A 17,087-nucleotide genomic window follows, 5' to 3' on the forward strand; every position below is an offset into this window, starting at 1 on the left:
TAAATAAGATATATAGGGCTACACAGTATATATGAATGGAATAGATTTACTGAAACCTCATATAAGAACATTTAAGTATTTCAGAAAATAAAATACTTCATTTCCCCTCCTTTTGTGTTTTGTTTGGGTTTTCAGTTTGACACTGACAATTCAGAAGGAAGTGGTTCTGTTCTCCCCCACCATCTCTGCCCCGTACTTGCCCCCTTCCTCCAGGCCCAGCTGGCAGGGCTGCCAAGGGGAGCTTGCTCACTCCACAGGGCCAGCGATAAAGCAAGGACAGCAAGCAGCTGCAGCAGCAGGCCCTGCGCAAGAACAAGATGCTGCTGCCCTGAAAGGCAGGCCCTGCAGGCCAGGGGTGGGCGAACACAGATGCACCGTACAGCTCGGGAATGATTCCCGCTTCATGCCAAGGCAGGGGTGGGGATCTCAGATCTGGAGCCCAAACCCAGCCCTCCTGGGATTCCCCAGGTGGCTGCCCCCCTTCCCTCTGCAGTTTCCCAGCGTTGGCAGTTTTCCCTCCATTGTGAAAGGTTAAGATGCCTCTCCTAAAGGTTAGCGACTGCAAGTAGGATCTCGAAGCAACAGTATACTGGCATTTTGTACTCTTTAGGCCTCATCCCTTTTTCATCGGCTCTGCCTGTCACTGAACGCAGCCCCCAGGAACATCTCCAGAACCGGCTTCCCCGCACTGGCAGCGTGGAGGCCAGGCAGGAGGAAGAGGGTGGCCAAGCACACGAACTGGAAGCATGCCTCGGTGCCCGTTGCTGTTCACATCTGCTTTTCCCTGAACATTAAAAAAGCCTTCTCTTTCTTTTAATCATCCCTTAGTGTGCTGGATGAGGCAGGTTGGGCCGAACTTAGGAAGCAGCTCCGGGAGTTCACTCATACCACTCAGGTAAGATTATCTGCCAAGGCAGCAGTGCTGATGGCCTGGATGCAGGCAATTTTCATGCAAATCCATTTCCTCGAATAGACCAAGATCCAAAATGTTCAAATGCTGGGCATCAAATTTAAAGTTAACTCAGTTATCTGGGCAGTGATGCTGCTCCCCACACACATGGGGATGGGGGGTGCTGGCCTCGAGAAGGCTGTTTACATCTTGAAGTGCCTTTGGCGCTGCACTCATTCGTAATTTTCCGGAAAGCTCAGAAGACGTCTTGCTGTCTAAGCATTCCATCATCCTTGGCCCCTGCCCATTTTGGCTGGGCTTGATGGGCATTTGAATCCAACATAAGAGGCCACAAATTCCCCACCCTTTCTTCAGTTAGATTCTAGTATTTATTTGTTAAAGAATTGGGACTGTTTGAAGTCATCCTAATGGAAAAGCAGTTTATAAAAGTGCCCACCTACCAACGCACCCACCCATCCCGGCCACTTTCCCTTCTTCTTGCCTCTCTGGTTGCCTTCCCACAACTTCAGGAGGAGCTGGAACGGGAGCGGAGCCAGCTGCTGACGCGGGCAATGGTGGCAGAAGAGCAGGTGGCCGAGCTGCAGGAGTACATAGACAAGCATCTTGTGAGGTGAGGCTGATGCGCCGGTTTGACTACCGAACTCCTTCTTGTGCTCTGGCAAGTTCATGTGTTGCCATTACAGCAACGACTATTTATAAAGTACCTTTTCAGAGTTCAAAGTGCTTTACATGCATTATCTATCTATAATCCTTAAAACAACCCTGTAAGGTAGGTCAGAATGACTATCCTCTGTATTGCAAGCGTGGCGAGTGGCTGAGAGGGGTTGGCTGACTTGAGGTCACCTAGTGAATTCACAGCAAAACCAGAGACTTCCAGGTCTACAGTTGCCTCTTGGGATGCAACCTGATGCAGAAGCCCTGCGATTCCTGGCATGCCCCAACCAGGCCAGCTGGCCGGGAATGCTGGAACCTCTTTTCTGCCCAATTGTGCACTCCGAAGGTGCATAAAAAAGGCCCACGGACGTTGCATGCTCCAGCTGGGAAATGCCGGGAGCTGTGGGACTCTCTGGGGCTATTCCCGGCTCCCTCCCGCTTCCTCTGGGAAAGCAACTCAAGAGGAGACGAGACACCAAGTCTCAGTGACTCTGTGTAAGGCTTTGGCTAGCCTCAGGAGAGGGCCCTGGGACCCAGGGGTGGCTGGAGGCCTGGCTGCAGAAGAGGCAGACGTGGGGGCAAGGCGGCTCAACAGCATTCCTCAGGGTTGTTTCTCAGACTGAGGAAGACACCCTGATTCGACCCATAAAAGGCTAGGCAGGGCACTACAGGCTCCTCAAGTCACCTGGTCCAGCTGGCCTGAAAGCGGCCACGCTCTGCTCTCTCTGACCACTGCAAGGGCCCTCTTTGCCTAAGACCGGCTTACGAATTCGGATGTAAGGCTCCCAGACCCTGCCACCCTAGTCTTCAGTTTGCCACCTTTGCCGCCTTACACTATGGGAGCATCGGCTGGCGGACGGAACTAAAGGAAAGCACAAACGCCATGGCCTCGGATCCTCCCGGCCCTGGGAACCAGCTAACCTTGGAGAACCAATGCCCTTTTCTCCTCACTACATAAGCCGAAGTCCATTCTACTCCCTCCGTTCATGCCTGTTGAGGAAAACCACACACATTTCTCAGACTGATACCCTGCAGTTTGCTTGCCCGACTCCCATTTTCCTCAGCTCGGAGTACTTGCCACCTCACCCCTGGACATGTGACACTGGATTCTGCCCAGCTGTGAGTGCAGCACCACCAGCTGAATGCTGTTTTTGTCCTCCTTGCACTGCAGGTACAAGCAGGAGATCCTGAGGCTGAGGAAACTTCATGGAACAGATGGCCCTTGCACATTTAGTGCTCGAACTGCCGATGGCCCAGTGATCGCCAAACCCAAGAGGAATTTCAGCAATGAAACATAATCTCTGTATCAAAAGCTTTAGAAGGAATTTGTCACATCCTCGAGTGGACTGGCATCTTGGCCTGAACAGCAACTGGACTGCAACATCTGGTGTACTTCTGTCCCTCTAGAGAGGATGTGAGAAGTCAGCTATCTCAAAGAAGTCTTTCAGAAGTTATTTTTACTTTTATTTTATTCTGCCCTTCTTCTCCAAGGAGCTCATTCAGAGCAGGGCACAAGCTTATTCTCCACCGGGCCGGTGAGATTCTATCCTCTAACGAACCATGTGAGGTACGTTAGAATGACAGACAATGAACTGGACCACATCTGAGCTCTGAACAGCAATAGAGGAGGAAGAATTTGAACCCCGGTCGCAGGCACTCAGCCCACAAGGGCTCTTGAGCTCCAAATGCAAGCAGCTTGATTCTCATTTAAATACTGCTTGCCTTTGCGGAATGCAAACGCTTACAACAAACTCCAGGATCAGTTCTGGTGGTCATGAAGTGTCTTTTAAAACGGATCCTGCAAGAAAGCCCTCCGTGGACCTTGCAGCTTACTGCAATGCGTCAGTACATGGCCACCAGCGCAGTCCCGAGGATCTCGCCTTCCTTCCTCCTTCCTCAACCCGCCTCAATCCACAAGAACTAGATCCCGGTCGAGCCTCCCCACTCTGCCACAAAGGTAATGAATCAAGCAGCACACATAGCAAGGTCCTGGTACAACCAAAGAAGGAAATGTACACTAGATTGAAACAAGTGGATTTATCTGTGCAATCTTCCGAGCAAAGTCCTTGAGAATCTCCAGGATGTTTTAATTGGGATGGAAGGAAGCCCAGTCCACGTGATTTCTCTAGACAAATCATATTATCATACCTTGGAGCTCTAAGGGCTGCTGAGGTCAGCAACGGAAAAAGGCACGTTCAGCCTTAACAGGAGCCCGAAAGAATGCTCGGCCGCCTTACGAAGAACGTTCAGAGTCCACCGGCCATCATACTGGGCTTCCCTCTGTCTTGTCCTTCTGGGTCTGACGTACAGTCCGGATATCATAAGCCCAGGCTTGGTTCACACCTTCCCCTGCCACGCTGGAGGGTGTCCAGGTGGGGAGGGGGAAGCGCCCAGTGACCACACGGGCCTCATCTGGAAGCTCCATGAGCAGCTTGCTTTCCAGGGGCAGCATCTGGGAAGGGAGTGACAGAGGCGATGTTAGGACAGCATTCTGTATTTTAAGGCCTGGTTGCATCGCTCTGGAATGACAGCCGGCCACTGATCCTCTTCTACCCCCAGTCAGCCGAAGCTCAGAAAGAAGCCGTGGCTTTTAACTGGGGTTGCCTTCATGCCCTAGATTCCTTCTTCTCTTTCTGCATTTATTGGAAATGACTTCTAGGCATCCTCTAAGGGTAATATCCTTTCAAGGAGGCAGACATGCAAGAAATAAAAAAAATATGCAAAAACAGATAGAAGAGCAATAAATAAATAAATAAATAATCAAGCAAATACTATACAATTCAGTACAACAACAAAAGCTGCAGCCCACAGATTACGGGAAGGCCTATGAAAGCAGGTGGATCGTCAGAGCCTTCCTGAAGACCTACAAAGAAGGGCCCTGGTAAACCCTGAGAGCGGCTGTCTGTAGATGGGTGGGGCTGCCCATGAGAAGGTTCTCTCCCTTGGACTCACCAGCCTGACTGCCCCCGGGAATAAGCAGGTGAGAGGGGCTCTGGCTGCTGGCCACAGCGGAGGGGCAGGTTGGGACACGTGAAGGCAGCCTTTCAGGAAACGTGGGCTGGGTTTTCAAGATTAAAAATGGGACTTCCATTTAAGCTCAGGAATGCAGTGGTGACCAATGCTGCAGGCGTAATATCAGGGTCATATAAGCAGACTGCCCCACCAATATCTGGTCAGATTTTCTAAAATAATTAAGCACAATTACATGGATTTTCTGAAGATCGGAGAGAAGCAGAGCAGATAGGAAACAAGTCAATGTGAACAGGAATGGGAGTCATTTAGGTGATCCTGGAACAATGAGCAAGGTAAGAGGACTGATAGTCCATTTTCTTAATTGCTTCTTTGTTCAACAGTCCTTAATGCTGAGCTTATTGCTATAAGCTTATAATGCTTATTGTGATTCTATATGAATGGGTCTCAATGTTTTTATTGTTTCTAAGATATTTTAGACTATTTGCAGTGATCTATTTAATAAAGCAATCTGTTTAAGAATTTTTTTTAAAAGAATGCACCTACTCCTCTCAATACAGAAATTCTTTTTGAATGGAGTGTTCTTGTTTAGAGATGCGTTTGCTCAACCCACTCATTTTGATCTGAGATAGCTTTTCTTTCTTTCCAAGCCTTCCCCCGCCCACAAGAACGTTCTGGGAACTGCAATTTAGCCAAGCTTCTGGGTCCATCTGAGGCATCCTTCCCTAACCCAAAGCTCTCCAGATGTTCTCGACTTCAGTTCCCATAAGCCCTAGCCAGCATGGCCAATGGCCAGAATGTTTGGAGTTGTAGCCCAAAACAGAACAGGACCCAAGCTGGAGAAAGAGGCTTTGGAGACCCAGACGCCCTGGCAAGCGGCAATTTCCAGTAATCCTAGTAAGGAACTTCCTCTTCCCGGCCTGAGAATTGGCCCTCCACCTTCAGAGTCGCCCACACATCCTGTCAGTTCTGCTAAACAGAAAGTAGACAGGAGAGACAGCCCAACCTTATTTGTGAGCCCAGTCAAAACTCAAAAGGATTCTGAAAACTGTAAAATGCTCCTCTTGCTACGTGGGATATTCATTTCAAAATTTATCCTGCTTCTAAAATAATCGCTAGTCTGCCTCGTCCACGCACAGCAAATCATCCTCATCACTGCCACCCAGCACCAAGAGTGGCCAAGTGGAGTAGCTACCGGCAAGCCTGGTTTAATCTGGGGGAAAGTCAAGCATTTCCCACAGCTCTGAATGCCCCGTCCATCAGCGTTCATTTATTCTCAGTGGGAAAATGCCCCCCTCATGCACTTGTGCCTGGGCAAATGTTTTACTTACCACGCTAGGTGCAAGAAACACAGTTACATTCTTACAGTCTGACAGATTCACCTTTGTTTTAAGAGAGAGACACAAAGAGGAAAATTATTGAACCTGGTGCAGGGTGTAGAGCCCTAGTTTGTGGCCCAAACTCTACCTGCCATGGTGGCTCAGATGACCACAGCCCATTTCCTGCCCGCTTTCCTTTCCCCCAACTGCTGACCATTGGGTGACCTCCCAGCTTCCTGTGGGGTTTCCCCAGTTCTAAAAAGTGGAAATGCCTCCCCTAAAGCTTCGTCGCCGGGCAGGAAGAGGTGCAAGTCAGAACGTGGTGGTATTTCAGGTATTTGGCCTTGCCCCACTTGCCTTCAGCTCTGCCCACCAGGGGAATGCGGCTCCAGAGAACTTGCCCACGATGGGATTTGGCCCTCGGGCTGAAACTGGTTCAGCGCCCTGACCCAGCCTAACCCCTAAGCCCTCCAGCTCACTCCTGCACATCATTAATGAATGCAAACTTGAGTAAAAAGGCTTGGAAGAACTTTCTCTGCCTGAGACCTGGGCAGGCCTGCTGCCGCGGACACTGCCGGGCAAGATGGAGCAGTGGTCTGATTTATTGCACAGCGGCTTCGCAAAAGACGGCAGCCCCCTGGGATTTCTCAAACGTTTTGGGAGAGTCCATGGCTCGGTGCCACGGGATAGCTTTGTACGCCATGGATCCCTGCATCCTTGGCATCTCCAGGTACAGGTCGATCTCTAACCGAGGGGCCAGGAAAGCTTCTGCTGCTGGAGAGAGCTGCTGCCAGTCAGGAACACAGAGCACTGGTTTAGGTGGACCTGGGGCTGGAATCCCTAGGAGACAGCTTCATGTGTGCAGGTTTATGGCCCTGTAGAAAGGCGAGAGGACAGCTACAAGTGACAGCAGCCCTCCCGCCAAACCTTCCTGGGATCTCCGGCTCCTTGTAACATCTCATCAGTTTCTCAGAGTTACACCTGAGCCCAGGAACATCTTTGGAATGCTGAGCTTACCCTGGAAGTAGGGGTTTAATGCAAGGACAATGTTTTATAAAATGTTTAAGACTATATCTGCCGGATAGTCTTAAAGGAATTATGCTGCTCAATTCTGCTGACCGTATAACTTGACCCTGAGTTCCAACTACCTGGAAACACGATTAAGCTGCAAGGTATTTTATGAATGGAAAACATGCAGCTCCCACCCCCACCAACATTTGGGCCACAGCAAAAATAAAGAAAAGCGTATTTTTGGGGAGGCGGATGGAAGAAAATGGCATCTAAAACTGGTACAAGACACAAAAGGATCAACCACTAGCTTGTGTGCACAGTAACTTTGACATTTTGGGCAGTCTGTAGCAGCTCTTAATGCCATTTTGTTTTTAAATCCCCTCCGCCTGTTTTTCAGGAAGGATGTGTGGCTTGCACAGTACAGGTTCATGGCGGGAACGGGGGGTGGCCCCTGGACCTCTCAAATTTGCCCACGTAGGACACAAATGGACACTGGCTGATCTATACTGCATGCACTCTTTCCCTCTCCATGGCAAACACCTAAAGCCACTGTGTTCCTGTGCCCCTCACTACAGCAGGAACCTCAATGCCAAGTTGCGAGAGTCTCTGTCTCACCTTCCAAAGATCTTCCCGATGGAAAGAAACCTTCCCGTAAAGCCCAGCCTTCCAGGCACAATAGCTGGACAGTCGCAACAGCCACGGATTCAGTTCATAGCCAACAGCTGGACTGAGTCCTTGATTGTAGGCCTCTAATACCTGGAAGCACCGCCAGATCATAATTTATTGTGTGTGTGTTAATTTCTTTATTAGATTCCTGTACTACCCAATAGCCAAGGCTTTTCATTGTTCTTCAGAAGCAAAGGAAACTGTCTCACAGCAGGTCAGGCAGTTTATTTACTATTATTTACTCTGACCAGCTATTGTTTTGCAAGATGTTTCCCATCACTTCACTCCATCATCCATTTATCAGATAAATAAAACATGCTGAGCTGTGGCAAAGCTGTAAACCAGCCTGCTATCTAAAAAATTTTAAACAGCCATTCCTTTTAAAGACACTTCAGGAAAGTATGCTGGATGAATAGCCCACATTTGATGGATCATTCCCTAATAAGGCATAATTTCCTTGGGAACAGGTCCTTGCAAATGGTCCTTGCAGGTAAGGCCACAGCAGTCTTCTTCAACCTGGTATCCCCTGGATGTGTCAAAGGACTATCATTTCCATCACTCCCACTCAATGTGGCTACCAGTGATGCTGCAGTCTCATATCCTGGCAGGATGGTTGGTTGGGAAAACTGGACATCTGCATCTGAGCTGGCAGCAATTTGGGAAGCCCCATGCTTTGTACGCAAGATGGCCCAAGTTCAGTTTAAAGGAACACATAGTAATTGAAAGGTATAAGGTTTTAGGTCTTAACTGTAACATTTTAGGGGACCACTTCAATCTGTCAAAAGGGGACCACTTCAGTCTGTAAATGGCTTCCAAGTTTCCTTTTAGTAACTTCAATAGAATTGTCCTTATTTTGATCTATGTATAATGCCTCGCCAGTGTTAGCATTTGAGAAAAGATGAGAAAGAATGGACTGGATCCAGAAGTGCCCTTTATACAAAAAAGTATTGCTGTGAACGGAAGTACACGTTCTGGATCCCACTCTATTATGCTGCTACTTCTTTCAGGTCAGGGCTGACCCTGGCTCATTGATCTTACTATTCTGCCATCTCCGGACCCCAAATCCACCATCTTCCCAGAGCGTCCTTTCAGCAAAGACATAACATTCTCCACTTGCTTAGCACTTGCTGGGACATATGGCACCTGCATGAGAAGAGAAAGAAAAACAACCCTCTAACGTTGCGAAAAGCCCCGAAGCTCCCAGACAAAGAGCCCGTTTGCTGGCTAAATCTGGGTGTCATGATAAATATTGGATCATTACAGGGTGGGCAACCCTTTTAGGGCCTGACCGCATCTGGCCATCTGAACAGTTGTCCTAGCCACTGCTACAAAATGGCTGCCATGGGAAAAGTGGCATAGGTAAAGTCACCTGTCCAAATGGCAGAGATGGGGTTAGAATCCCAACATGCTAAACAATTCCTTTGACCTTACAGTTCCCAACACCAATATTTCTCAGTAATCCTAGCTGCTAGTAAGAATTTGTTAATTTTAAAAAGTAGTGGGGATGGAAGGGCACCATAGTGGGTGCCAAGAAACGTGTCCAGGGTATACCTGTGTCCATGGGCAGGTTTACCAACCTCTTGATTGACTGTGAAGTGTGCAGGCCCCTGAGCTCACGTGCTCCCCCCTCCCTTCCTTCCCCCATTCAGGCTCTGTGGAGTTAAGAACCTGTCTCTTCTGGTTTAGATTAACAACAACTTGCTGTCTCCTCTGAATCCAACAACCTGTGGTTACTTTTGTCTCATAATATACAGTTCTGCTTTCAGAGGTTCCCACCCAGTTCTACAATTCGCGTATCAATGAACCATGCCATGGTGCCTCTCTCCCTTTGGAAGTCCTGCTGCCTACCTGTAATCGTAAAGGCACTTTGCGGAATCCTGGCATGAGAATTCCTGCCCATACAACATAGGCAGTCAAGCCAGCACCGGCCGCAATCTGAAAAAGGCCCCAGCCACCCACAGTCTGTCCATGCAACTCAGCTGCCATCTCTCCTGCATCCTCAGGATCCATGTCTTGCAAAGGCCCAAACCTGAGGAAAGCAAGCAGTATGGAAAGCAGTTCAGTGGGGGATTTCCTCCCAGTGCAATTATCCGTCCCAGTCTCACCACAGAGCAAGCATCAGCTTCAGAAGAAGCTTGTCACAAGACATACCAAAACACCATTAACAAATCTGTCATGCCTTAACATGCCACTTCTGTGTGAGTGAAATTAATCACTGATTTTGAGTAGGAAACCAAAAGAGGCTGAAAGAGATGGAGGTGCAGCAAATCATTCCCTCCTGTGACTCCCCCTTTCCTCAAATGCGTCTCATAGAAGCCTCCATTTCTAAAGATATCCACAGGGACTCAGCACTCCAATTAAGTCTCTCGGGATTGTGCTTTATGCACCTTTCTATATATACACACACTTATGCAAGATTCAAGCAATTCATTAAGGTAATTAAAATACCAGGGAGCTTTGGTTATGGGATGGTATAGAAATGAAATTAATAATTAAAAATAAGGAGCGAACCATGCTGGTCCATGTCAACAATAAAGTTGCTGAGTTGGCTGATGAGCAAGCGATCCAAAATTCATAGTTGTGATTCGAAGTTCCAGAAAACTATGCAAGCTTTTGAGTTTCCCAGAACCCTTCATTGGTCCAAGTGGTACCAAAAATAGATGAGGGAAGGAACAAAGGCGCAAAGAGGAAGGACAAGATCTTTTCTCACTCATACCAGAGTGTAGGACACAAAATAATCAATTCAAGCTGTAGCAAATCAGATTCAGGCTAGATATCAGTAAAAGTTTACTGTCAGAGCAATAGGACAATGGAACTGGTTGCCTAGAGAGGTCATAGGCTCTCCCACACTAGATACATGAAAAAACTGGACAGCCCTTGAGTGGGATGGTGTACACTGGTGTCCTGGAACAGCAGGGGGTTGGACCCAATGCCCTTCCCAACTGTTCTGTGATTCTATGAAAGTGTAAAACAGTGATAAATTACAACTATATAGTGTACTAATGTACTGTGTAACTTTGGCAAATTTTCCAACACATTTAATCTCATCATTATGCTTTTTACAGGATATTACATATTAGACCTTTGTTCTTTACACTTCACACACACACACATTGTTACAACCCTTTACACTTAAACAATAAGAACACTTTTAACTTTCCAGTGTAACCCGAACATAGTCATGTAGAAATGCATGAACATACAATTTCTGAGAGACATTGTGGAGCAGTGGTAAGAATGCCAAGTTAGAACCAGGAAGAGACCGGGGCTGGCCACTCATTCTCGTCTTTCTTAGCCTAACCTACCTCACAAAGATGTTCTGAGGATAAAATGGGGGGGGGGGGGGTGCATGTTAAGAACCACTGATGGCCTTATCCTCCATGAGCTTTCCTAACATTCTTTTAAAACCGCCCAAATTGGTGGCAGTCACAACATATTGCTGCAGCGAATTTCATGGTTGCTCTCCTGAGCAACGTGGACGGGGTAAAAATGAAGCCATAAGGACGGCGAATGTACCTCTGAGCATGGGCAGAGCGCGAACCGCCAAACCTCCCCCCCCCCCCGCGAGTGCCTGGGCTCAAGGGACAAGCCGGTTGCAAGGCCAGAGGCACGGAGGCCGGAGCGCCGAGGCTGACCTGCTGCACGCAGGCGGGTGCCTCCTTTTGCTTTCGAGAGCGAAGGGCCACCGCACTGCTTAGGCTCCGCCGCCCCCGGTTACCCTCCCGGAAGCCTGCCCCGCCCCCGCGAAAGGTCCGCCTCCCCGGAGCTCCGAGCGGAAACGGCGCTCGGCACGCTCCGTTCCGCGGGGAAGAAAACCCGCCTGCTGGGCGCCGTGCGCATGCCCGAGCCGTGCGGCGGGCGTTCCGCAGAGAGCAGTGCGGTGTAATGGTCGCTTATTGGGCTCGTGCAGCCTTTACCCGAGCTGCGCACCCGCCCGTCCTGTAGGAGCGGGTCCTGCACGCGAAAGACTCGCCTCAAGGTGTTCTCCTGCGCCCGGACTAGTGCTAGCCCACCGGGTCGCTGCCTCGCCGCGCCGCGCTCTCTGGAAAGCTGGCCCTTGGACGTGGGCGCTCCCTCGAGGTGCCTTGCCTCTGACCGTGCTGGACCGAACTCCCGGCATCCGGGGTGCAGTACAGTGGAAGGGTCCCTGGTTAGGTACAGGCCAGAGTGGGTCGTACTGTGCCCAAAGCCGATGCGCTGGATTTCCCAAAAGAGCAAGCAAGGTGCTAGGGCTAGAATTAGCCCTGACTGGGCATCTGTTGAATATCTAGGACCACAGCTCCCAGCATCCAGGATTTGTAGTCCAACGCATTTGGAGGAGTGGCCATCTCAGTATTCAGAGCACAAGGGTTAGATTTCTAAAGCATGTTCAAAGCCCACTGGCTGGATTTCCAAACAAACCTCAGGGTTGCTAGGGTGGAGCAGTGGTTAGCATTCGTGCAGCCTTTGCCTAACCAAGTGCCTTTTGAATGTGTTGGACTGCAACCGCTAACGTCCCCTGTGGATGCTGGGAATTACAGTCCCAACACATTTAGAGGAAAGGCCAGTTTGATGGTGTGTCCAAAGGCCAAGGGTTGGATTTCTGAACAGAACAGACTGGTGGAGTGTCTGCCTGTTGGGCTAGGACTGGCCTAGAAAAGTCATAAAGAAATGACTTAAAGAAATCATGTGAACCCACAACGCTATAATCAGAACTGGTTTACAGTCTCTCAGGAGTGTAGCTCACAGGGAGAGCACCCACTTTACACAGAGACGATCCGAAGCACAGGGAGAAGGTGATGGGAAAACTGCCCAAGCCAAGCAGACAACTTTGGACGACGTGAGCCAGTGAACATGGGAAATGGCCATATAGTGAGTTAGGGCATTGGCCCATTTCAGTCCTAGGATGCTGTCAAAAAACCTTCTGCCCCCAGCCAGGGCAACAGATGCGACCTCTGAGAGCTTCTTTAAAGAGGCATTCTGCCCTCTGAGGACCAACTCCCAGTGCATTAAAGGTGGAGTGGAGTGTCTCCCAGATCCATGGAGTGCTTTGACTTTGCTCTCAGCATCCATTGCCTCTGGAGTCCAGACAATGCCAGACTTTTCATGCTGCCATATTTTAGATTACAGCAATACCTTGCAAAACCCAGGAGTGGACCCAGGTCTCTGAGAGGGGGAGGGAGAGAGCCAGGGAAGGCAGTTAGTATAAATAACAGCTTCCCCCCTGGTTTGTGGCTTTTGGCATCAGACCTTCTACACAGGAGGGAAATGTGGTCTTTGCCAATGGTTAATTTCAGAGGAAGGGAACATCCATCCTCTGACAAGCCATTACACAAAGCCACTCAGTGTAAAGCCTCCTTAAACCAACAGTCCTCTAGACCCTGTACAGCACGGATAAACACTGGGGTCCACAGAGGGTGTCGAGGGCAAGGAGACAGGCTGAGCACACTGTGCTGCATGTCTTTGATATAGAGAAGGCAACGTTCTGTCATGCTACCCTGGCTGCATTCAAGCTGCTTGAATTAATGGCTGAGGTCACCAATAGCAGGAGGAAGGATTTCGCCCCCACTCCAGCAGTGTTTAGTACGGCTGGGCCAGATCAGATTGTGGAGATCGTTTCTCTGTCTCTCTCTATGTATTAAAGTAAGCTATGGGGGACTGCAGTGGTTAAGGCAGAAAGCTTAACCCAGGCGTTTGGAAGCTCAAACCAGAGGGTCAGAACTGGCTCACCTGAGGTCCCCGTCTGCTCCTGCATAGGCATGCTCTTTCGCCACACACTTTCCCCTGGCCACTGAGCATTTGAGGTTTCCCCAGCCTTTACGGAGTTTTTCCCCATGTTGACAGTGGGCTTTGAACATGCTTTAGGAACCTAACCCTTGTGCTCTGAATATTGAGATGGCCGCTCCTCCAAGTGTGTTGGCTAACGTGCCTCTCACGAAGCTCATTCTGCCTTGAGATTGTGAGCTTTGTTTCTTTGATGAAACAAAAATCTATACTTATCTCTGTATTTCCCCCAAAGGTTTGCATCAGCTGTGTGTATTTTTAAAGATATGCATTTTAAAGTACACATTCTTTTAATGGTTAAAGCATATTTGTGCACATTTTGAAATGTAAGCAGTTTTGAAGAGTAGGGCTTCTTTTCCTATGATTAAAGTGTGTTTGTCCACATATTTGAAATGCACTCATTTTCAGATGTACACATTTTTGAAATGCATGTGTGCGGTCAACCACTTTTGGTTTCACTCCATCAATCATATTGCAAGCTTGGAAATGTATGAACTTTGACTGCATCTGAGTCTGTATTTGGTCTAGAAGGTGTTAACTGGGTCAGAAACAGACATCAATGAATTTCTCATACACGCCTTGCAGTGGTGTGTGTGTGGGGGGGGGTGCTCCAAAATCTGGGTGCTTTGCCCTAAATACAATGCACAGCTTGCGACTGCACATATCTGCAGAGCGAGGCAGGGCTGCCCTCCTCCAGCAGAGGTCGCTAGAGTGAGCCTGATGTGACTTCTGTGCCAGCAAAGCCGGGACTGGAAAGGGAGCAGAGGACAGTGTTATGTTCCAGCAGTTGAGCGTCCCAGACTGTTCTTGAATCAGGGAAGGACACAGCAGCGCTCTCAGTGCCAACTTCCCCAACATGTTGTGCAGAAGTGCTGAGATGCCACTTGCCGAACTGCCAGCCAGCTGTGCCACATGCAACACCTGGCCTCACCGCTTGGGTGCCCACATACGCTTTACAAAAAAAGGGGAATTGCATCGTCAAAAAACAGGACAAAAGACGCCTCCGATTTGGATCACATTTACATGTGCAAATGTAGGTGCAAATGCAGAAATAATAACTGTAAGAGAAATAGAAATAGAATGCGTCTCACCATAGTGGAGAAGAATACCAGGTAACATGTTTCTGCTTGCCAGCAGCCAACTGCTGATGGACAACTTCATGGCCCCCTTTCTCCCACCTTCCAGTTTGCTGACTTTAAACTAGATCACAGTGGTCTGTCCCCACACAGGGTTGCGAAGACCGGGGCAGAATCTGGCTTTCTTGTGCCTGCTGGACATCTTCCCCATGCATAGCCCTGGCCGGGGAGCAGGCCAAGCCAGAATCCAGTCCGCAAAGGTGCAGGCACACCAGTGGCTTTTCGTGCAAAGTACGCAGAGCCCACAAGTCCCGTGTGGGGGAGGCCATGAGCCGGCTTTGCAAACCCGCTTGGCCTCTCGTCCTGCCAGATGCTCAGGTGAATGCTTGGCATGAGGTGGACTTCAGGCAGAGAAAAAGGTGGTCTGGGGTCCAGGGATTCCCACACTCAGACTGGATTCCGCACACATTGCTGTCTTCAAACTGATGGTTGTTCTTTGCCGTCGCCCCGAAACAGAGGACTCTCTTCTGTGAAGAAGGACCTCTCGCAGTGATGCTGTGGGGCATATTCCAAGCAAGCAACTGGATGAGACAGGCAGGCAGCCCAACAGGTGAGTAGGGTTGTCACGTATCCTCTTCTAGAGGGCAGCTCTCTATTTGAAGGATTGTCCTGTACTTTGAAGATGCCCTCTGTTTGTAGGTCTCTCCAGCAGAAGAGAAAAAGCCATCCCCCAGGCTTTGAAGTCGTCCACATGCAACCCCTACACAACCCACTCTGCTAAGATGTACTGTGCTTCCATTTAAATTCTAAGAATTATTTCCAAATGGAAAGAGGCAGTGTTGCGTAGTGGCTAGTGTGTTGGACTGGGACTCAGGAGATGCTCAGGTTCTAGTAGCCATTCAGCCATGAAACTCACTGGGTGACTTTGAGCCGGTCACTAACTCTTAGCCAAACTTGCCTCACAGGGTTGTCGTGAGGGTTAATGGCCAGAAAGACTAGGTAAACTAAGATTTCTCACAAAAGGGCTACAATTGGGACACAAATGTAACTAATAACATACTTTTGCCTCTATAAATATAGTAGACTGCTCTCCTCTTTTGTGGCTGAGGAATTTCCTGTTTTTGGCCCTTCCTCCGTGGCCACCCTCTACTGGGGGGTTGCTGCCGCCTGGGTGCCCCTCAGAAGAAGAGGAGCAGCCGGGGTGGGGCCAGGGGCGGCTGCCACCCGCCGCCCTGTGCCCACGGCTCCAGGGGGCCACCTCGCTCCACCTCAGCCTAGGGATAGCTTTGAGGGACAGTGGCTAAAAGGAGCCAGCACAAAAGGCGAGGGGGCAAGTGTGGTCCCCCGGTGGATGCCAGCAGGGAAACGCGTTGGCCCTTCGGAGCAGGCCAGTCTGGGCTGGGCAGCTCCCCATCTGCCTGGCTCCACGTTGTCCACATCCCACCCCGCAGCTTTCGCTGCCACACTCTTCTCCTGATCCTGTGGAACCCGTGTGGAGCATCCTCGGAATCCTCCTGGATGTGTGCTTCAAATGAAAGGCATTAGGCTGGACGTGGGGACCATCCCAGGCAGGAGATTCTGGAAGGGGTGGGCCAAATGCTGGAGGCCAGGGCCAGACGCCCTGCGGGGCCTCCCTTGCGCCTCCTCAGCCGGTCCGGTGCGCTCAGGTGCAGAGCAGGATGCTCCCCTGTGCCGAAGGGAGATCCAGCTGCCAGTCTGGTCAGCTTTGCACATGGAATGGTAGCGCGGCACCAGCTCTGTCTGTTGGCAAACGAAGCGAAACATGTTGGGAAAGCCTTGGGCTAAATGAGATGCCCTCTCTTTTAAACCATGGGATTAGGGTGCAGAAAACACAAACCCATGCCTTAGTTTTGGTGAGAGATGAATGTGTAGCACTGGGAAGGGGACCGGGGGCGCAGGGTTCTCCCTATTAAAAGAAGGCAGCAAAAGGGAATGACCTACTCTCCTCTCTCACTCCCTTTTTAACCAACGCTTTGCCACTGCTTAAGGGGGGAGTGAAGAAACATAGAACTATAGAAACAGAAACAGAGCGAGTCAGAAGGGTCCTCCCGGGCCATCTAGTCTGACCTCCGGCACCAGCCGGCTCCGCTCACGACATGCCCACCATGTGGACGTCCAGCCTATCCTTGAACACCCGCACCGATGGGGACTCAACGACCTCCCGGGGAAGCCCATTCCACACCCTCGGGGTCCTGACTGTCAGGAAGTGCTTCCTGGCATTCAAACGGAACCTTGGCTCCCTGAGCTTGGCTCCGTTGGAGCGCATCCTGCCTTCCTCTGCAGGGGAGAACAGGTCTCTACCCACCTCCATGTGACATCCCCTCACATACCTGTATGTCGCCAACAGATCCCCTCTGAGTCTCCTCTTCTCCAGGCTGAAGAGACCCAGTTCCCTCAGTCTCGCCTCATACAGCATCCCCTGCAAACCGGCCACCAACCTTGTGGCCCTACGCTGCACTGACTCCAACCTGGCTATATCCTTTCTGTAATGAGGGGCCCAGAACTGAACACAATACTCCAGTTGCGGGCGCACCAGAGTCGTGTAGAGTGGTTGTAATACCTCTCTTGATCTAGAAGCCACACTTCTGGCTATGCGACCAAGGGTGGCGTTCCCCCTCTTGACCACCGCATCACACTGCTGACTCATGTTTAGCCTGCAGTCAACCAGTACCCCGAGGTCCCTTTCACAAGTGCTGC

The 17,087-nt window shown here is 50.0% G+C and overlaps 2 protein-coding genes across 8 annotated transcripts in view; one reads left to right on the forward strand and one right to left on the reverse strand.

The window, feature by feature from the left end:
* The window catches only part of CCDC78 (coiled-coil domain containing 78), a 22,379-nt gene extending 19,394 nt beyond the window's left edge, over window positions 1-2,985 (forward strand). The window contains exons 13-15 of the mRNA XM_044433600.1: window positions 829-895; window positions 1,420-1,520; window positions 2,736-2,985. Of these exons, the coding sequence (XP_044289535.1) occupies window positions 829-895; window positions 1,420-1,520; window positions 2,736-2,862 (295 nt within the window). The 3' untranslated portion in view covers window positions 2,863-2,985. The remainder of the gene's footprint in view (window positions 1-828; window positions 896-1,419; window positions 1,521-2,735) is intronic.
* Window positions 1-11,255, reverse strand: part of ANTKMT (adenine nucleotide translocase lysine methyltransferase) — a 22,325-nt gene extending 11,070 nt beyond the window's left edge. For 2 of the 7 annotated variants that reach the window (XR_006415064.1, XR_006415063.1), the window contains exons 1-6: window positions 11,166-11,255; window positions 9,379-9,559; window positions 8,569-8,673; window positions 7,480-7,620; window positions 5,866-5,916; window positions 3,713-4,016 (exon numbers count right to left, since the gene is read on the reverse strand). Coding sequence is in view for 4 of the 7 variants with exons in the window: in XM_044433601.1 (XP_044289536.1) it covers window positions 3,828-4,016; window positions 5,866-5,916; window positions 7,480-7,620; window positions 8,569-8,673; window positions 9,379-9,540 (648 nt within the window). In the remaining 3 variants the exon portion in view is untranslated. Of the gene's footprint in view, window positions 1-381; window positions 1,489-3,586; window positions 4,245-5,865; window positions 5,917-7,479; window positions 7,621-8,568; window positions 8,674-9,378; window positions 9,560-11,046; window positions 11,070-11,165 lie in introns of those variants that run through there. The other 5 variants (XR_006415062.1, XM_044433601.1, XM_044433602.1 and 2 more) reach the window with 5 other exon arrangements.
* Window positions 11,256-17,087: the final 5,832 nt, after the last annotated feature.

Source organism: Varanus komodoensis, unplaced genomic scaffold, assembly GCF_004798865.1.
Source record: "Varanus komodoensis strain SLA01 unplaced genomic scaffold, ASM479886v1 scaffold26, whole genome shotgun sequence".
Lineage (NCBI taxonomy): Eukaryota > Metazoa > Chordata > Lepidosauria > Squamata > Varanidae > Varanus > Varanus komodoensis.